Source organism: Lepidochelys kempii, chromosome 8 (assembly GCF_965140285.1).
Source record: "Lepidochelys kempii isolate rLepKem1 chromosome 8, rLepKem1.hap1, whole genome shotgun sequence".
Lineage (NCBI taxonomy): Eukaryota > Metazoa > Chordata > Testudines > Cheloniidae > Lepidochelys > Lepidochelys kempii.
The window spans coordinates 93,095,347-93,101,346 of NC_136387.1; the positions used below are offsets into that span (position 1 = coordinate 93,095,347).

Sequence of the window (6,000 nt, forward strand, 5' to 3'; positions counted from 1 at the left end):
TGATGACATTGCACTTTACAATGATGTGATCCAAAGCTATCTCAGGGAATGAAATGTCTATAGTACTAGAAATCTGGAATTGATCATTCTTAGTCTAGAATTGCTTACTGTATCTTTTAAGGCCCAAAAACCTACATTGTTTGCTATTAACTTGAATGATTTTGTTACTTTCTAAGATAGTAAGACAACTATTAGTGCAAACCAGCTGCATACAGACTGACAAAAGGAGCCATTAGAACTGTTTTTTTTAAATCTGTAAATAATTTCATGGTAAAGTTTGTTTTATATACTTAGAATTATCTGTTATGCTTAGGATACTTCAAGTATGTAGCCTAATTATTAACATAAATTATAATAGTAACTAGAATGCATATATGGAAAATTGGAGAACAGATACATACATCAACCTTTTGTCACTTAATAGTATAACCATTTCAAAATACTTTCACATGATGACACAGTACAGCATTTTGAATATATACGTCATAACTTGCCTCTGAGCAGGATGGGATCTGGGTCTTATAGCTGCTTCTATTATTATGAGGGTAGTTTAGAGAACTAGTACTGTAACCCAACATGAAAATTGCATCTGAAATGTAGAACTCCAAATACAAATATTCAAAACCTATAACATGTATTTTATTTACAATTAACTTTAAATTTCCAAGTAATAAAATTGGAAGCTTGATTCTGCAACACAAACTTCAGTGTTCTATGTTTTGGTGACCAATTTGTCTAATATCCATTATATTTGCCCTCTTTTTGAGCTGCCATACTGCGCACAGTCCTTGGATATACAACAGTCTCTTGGAGGGATATGTAATTCTGTGCAAGATTTTTTTTTTTTCCCTTCCTCCCCCAACCCCAATCCTCTTTTCTCAATCTTGTGAGTTTAGTAAAATCAGAATTGGAATGCATAAGTGACTCATGCTTATGAATTTGTAATTATTTTAGGGTTCTCAACTATAGCAAACAGATTATTTGAACATAAAGGTAAAAGTGAAGTACAAGAAAATATGTACAAGCCCTGTGTATATACTATACAAGCACTATTCATTTTCCAGGATTTCATTTTGTCTGTGACATGAAGTAAAGGCAAATATTTTACTAGCTGGTGTAATTGAATTGGCCTCTACATTTTATGAAGTTAACAAGCTTGACAGTAACATTTTCTAAATGAGAGAGAGAGAGAGAATACTGTACTTAGACCTGACACACACACGAGTGTCTACTTCAGGCCCAGAACAAATAGGCTGTTACAAGAGTGCCGTTTTGAGAGATGATAGTTTTAGAAAACATATTAGAAAAAAGGTTATTTTCTTTCACCCGCCTCCCCTGGAATGTCATTGTATCCAATTGCTGGTGAAAACTTTTCAATCTATGATGAAAATGCTAAAGCAACTTGGACACATCTTTTCCTGCAGCTTTCCCTTTAAAGGTGGTTGTGACAGCCATGGAGCTGTGTAACATAGTTACTGAGAGAGACTGTATTACACTGGAGTAATGAAATGTTTACTGCACACTTAGAATGCTTTTATTCCAGGAGGACTGTTGCCAAAAAGGGAGTGACCCCAGGAAAGGACACTCCCCGCTCTCCATGCACACTTGAAAAACAATCCGGTTTTGTGGATCTTACATTCTGCCTCCAACAAGTCATATGCCTTGTTTTGCCAAGGCTGTGAAATAGGGGTATGTCTACACAGTCCACAGAAGCGAGCGCCCCAGCTCGGTCAACAGACTCATGCTAGCGGGGCTCATGCTAGTGCTCTAAAAATAATATTTGGCAGCACTTCGATGTTGCAGCTTGGGCTCTCAAACACATCCCCCCTCTCCCCCTTCAGAGGCCAAGCTTCAGCCCAAGGTGCAACTTCAAAGTGCTCCCTGCTCAGCTATTTGAGCACAAGGCAGAGCCTGGCTAGCCTGAAACTGTTGACCCAGGCTGGGAGGCTCGCTTACAGAAGTTATGTAAACATAACCTAACAGATCAAAGGGCTGTAATCAATTAAAATGTGATTTGGTCTTGGGGAAGAGGGACAGTAGTGGGAGATCAAAAGGACTAAACAGCTCTTAAAGAACTCTCTCTCTGAGGCTGAGGGAGAGAATGGTTTGAGCTAAGGGAATGAACTGACCCTAGAGGCCTTGGTGGTCTGTAGGAGAATTATGCCTACCAGGATTCCCATGTGGAAGATGGTTTCGTACCGAGATATGTGTACAGTCTGTTTGATTGTTTTAAGAACTGGTTTTCTCTGAAATGCATTTGGTCTAATAAATAATACTTTGTATTAAAAGGACTGTCAGATCACTGGGTACCACTGTCATTGTCAGTCCGTTAGTAAGGCCTTCTGAGGTAATCACAGTGGTAAATTGTATGCCTTTAATTAGGAATGTCTATGCATGATCCTTACAACTAAATTAGCTGGATTGGATGGTGGAAATGGAGTTTCTTGAGCAACCCCAAATTATTAGAAGTTATGATAGTGATATTGAAGGTAGGCATTGGGAGGCTTTATCTTTCAGAAAGAATACATTGTAGGCTTCTTGAACATTTTAATGATTCTGCTGCATTGAGTACATTATTTGCATTAAAAAAAAAATAGCAGGAGCCAACTGAGCTTAGGAAAGAGCATCCACTAAATAGAACTGGATCCTCTGTGCCAAGGACAAATATCCACATGCAAAATCATTGCAAAAATCACTCACTCACTAGAATGTGGATGCAGCTCTGTCTTTAACAGGAAGGCCTATGCTAAACATAGCCTTTCAACTGTCATAACAGTAGACTTCATTTTGTTTTTTATGGACTGTGAATTGGTGTGTTTTAATCATGCACCTCCAGCTGCTTTGTGTAATAAGAAAGTAGAGGCCTCTGCAGGGTAAGAATATTGTATATAATTCTTGATGTTGTTAACTCCTATATTTTAGATAAGTGAACCCAAGGAAGGAAGATAGGCATTACATAGCCAAGAAAACCAGAGATTTAAAACTGCTAAATTAATTTAAAGAGGATTACTTTGCCCTTTTCAAGATACAATGTAAATCTTTATATTTCTACTTGCCTTGAATAATGTTGCTTGACATTAATGTAGTCTTGCAGCAGCTCATGTTCTGCAAGAGAACAAGAGAAAACTCTTAATCTGTCATTATAAATATCAGTTTTGAAATTGATTGGTTACTAAAGCAGAACTGGGTTGATATGTATGATAAAATGTAGGGAACATTTGGGTGATTAGCTTGCAAAACAACAAATGTTGAACTTAACTTTCTTTTATTAAATAAAAAGATATAACTGAGAGGAGTCTATGAAGCCCTAAGCCCAAAGTTGTGTTTGTGATGATTCAGATACTATATTTCAACCAGAAATTATCAGATAGCGCAGATGAGAAACACTTGTCATGTCTCTGGAATGTGCCTTTTTCTAAAGGCCAGTTGGAGCTATTAAATTCCATTTGTTTCTAAGCAAGTTCCAGAGATATCAGTTTATTGCACTGAAAGGATTTTCGTTAGAAAAACATGGTTTCAGAACCTCTTTGAAAGAGGAGCTATTAGGCTAGACTTTTCTTTTAAAAACTGCAGAAGTCATCTGTACGTACTGCCTCTATTGGAAGGATCTGAATGAATTTCAAATTGGGGCAAATCCTTCCCTCCCTGTAGGTATATAAGGAATCATATAAGGCAGCCCTTGCTCACTATGTTAGTAGCAGGGCAGTATATCTACTGAACAGGTAGGTGAGGGAGGAGGACAAGCCGCTGTGTCCACATACATACACTTCACATTGCAAAACTGAATGTGGCTATTCTAGTCTGTAGTATACCTAACCCAAGGGTGAATTTTTTTTTTTTTAAAGGATCTGCAGTATGAACTTTCTCTTCTCTCACTCTGGGTCTAAGCCACTATTTTCTGTAGTTTCTCCATAACACCCAGCCCAATGGCTAGGGCAGCATTTAGCTGTAAGTAACTCAAGGAAACTCTGACAAGAACTCTTCTGGAACATGAGATTAGGAAGAGAATCGGGACGAATAGAATAAAACAAAAAGGGAATAAACTTTCTGATGCAAGGATTAAAAATGCAACTGGGTGGTCATTTGCCCATCAAGTGTGTGTTCTGCTTTCTTTCAGTAAGGCTAAGAAGCATTTAACAGCAGATATGAAAGTGGCCATGATAATGATCGGTACTAAATATTAGAATGTATTATGACTTTACATTGTTTTGTTAAATTACAGGAGTTTTGTGGATTTTCAATGCTGTATAGAGTTAACACCATGGTACCATGCCTCTTAAAGTATCCATTCTTCATGGAGCTGGCTGAGAAAACATTCTCCTTAGAAACAGTATCTTTTACCGTATTAATGGCTCTTCTGTCCCGAGTCTTGCTTTCCCTCGATAAATTGTCAGATAATATGTATATAGACCTAATACTGAAGTCACCAACATATAACTAGCAAATACAATTCATACTAGAAAGCTAAGGGACTGACTGTCATGCACTAAACTGCATGCTCCAAAATTGTTTTTACCTACAACAGTATTTTAGTAAGTTGATTTGATTTCTTCTGCTTGTTTTCATAGGCGCTTAAAATAAGAGAGAGCTGCAATTGCCCCTCTCTTCCTGGACCAGACCCTCGCCTCATTTTCAAACTTAACATGCAGCATCTTCTGGAAGCATCTAAGGATAAAGAAGGCCAGAATGCTACTGAACATGATCTTGCAAAGCCAAAAGTGGACTTTCCTTCTGCTCAAAAGGAGGAAAAGATTCCAATAACTTTTGCAGTTAAAAAGGAACCGACAAACTGAAGGGAAAAACATTCACCTGAAAAACTTTACAAACAGTTCACTGAACAGATTTTTTTCCTGCAAGACTTTTGATCCTTTTGAGACGATAAAATGGACAGACAGCTACAAATCATGTTTGTACTTCCATGGTGCCGAAAATCAATTGAAGGAAACTTATTTTTCTGTATCACAATGTAGATCAAGCTACCAGTATTCTGTGTTCCCAAACTTGTGGTGATCTCCCACTCAGTGCAATGAGGAACTCTCCCACATACAAGAGAGCAGTGTATTGGAGTTGAGACTCTTATTCAAGAAGGGATGCTAAACATAAATCACTTCAGTTGTGGGGCAAAAATCTCTGTACAATCCATTTGCACAAATAGAAAAGAAGCAATAAAATGGCCTAATTGGATGGCTTTCTGCTGGGATTTTTCTTATTTAATATCTTTTAAAGGCACTTTAGAATACGGGTTGTTTCACCGTTTCACTTCAAAGCAATCCAAAAGGGTTGTACAGAATTGTATTGAAAAATGAAGTCAGAAAACATACAAGGGAATCTTTTTCCTTTTAAAAATCAGTAAGAACTGTCACTTGTAGCACTGGGCTATTTTGCAAGTGATTGCTTAAAATAGTGTCTCTTTAAACAATCAAGATGCTTCTTCAAAGGCCAGATTCGCTTCAGAGGCAGCTGGTCTGGACAGATCAGCGCTTGAATGTTAGTGATTGGTACTCTATAAATTAAGTGGTCAAATCCTATGAAACTTCTAAGCTATACAGAGGATGCACCTTTGAAAGTTTATTTCTCCTTAGGAAACTGCTATCTAATGCTAGTTTAGAAGTCTGTCTCTCAAGTCTGTCCCTCATACTGGGGAGATGATTACTTGGAGTTGCTGGGGGAAGAATGGATGATGAGTGCAGTTCCCAGTGCAAGGCCTTGTTTGGAGTTGATCAGGTAAAGAAGGAAACTTGAAGGAGATGCCACCAAAATGAAGTTTGGGAAAGTATGAGGCTATGCCTCTGCCCCATTGTACAGTGAGCTTGTCAGATTGAATAGAGGAATGTGACCTCCCCTCATTGGCTAACCTACGTGGAGTCCCTAATGCCAAACTTGATTTGAGGAGCCCCTTATCAGGGTTTATATAGGTGGAAGGCAGAAGATTTCTCTGTTGCTTCAACTCATGTAAGTTTGGGGAGCCAATCTTCCTTCGTTTCCTTGCCAGCTTGGGAG

At 38.1% G+C, this 6,000-nt stretch overlaps 1 protein-coding gene across 3 annotated transcripts in view; it reads left to right on the forward strand.

The window, feature by feature from the left end:
- The window catches only part of OMA1 (OMA1 zinc metallopeptidase), a 30,644-nt gene extending 25,460 nt beyond the window's left edge, over positions 1–5,184 (forward strand). For all 3 annotated transcript variants that reach the window (XM_073357546.1, XM_073357547.2, XM_073357545.1), the window contains one exon: positions 4,569–5,184. In XM_073357546.1, the coding sequence (XP_073213647.1) occupies positions 4,569–4,793 (225 nt within the window). In that variant the 3' untranslated portion in view covers positions 4,794–5,184. The remainder of the gene's footprint in view (positions 1–4,568) is intronic.
- The last annotated feature ends 816 nt before the right edge of the window (positions 5,185–6,000 follow it).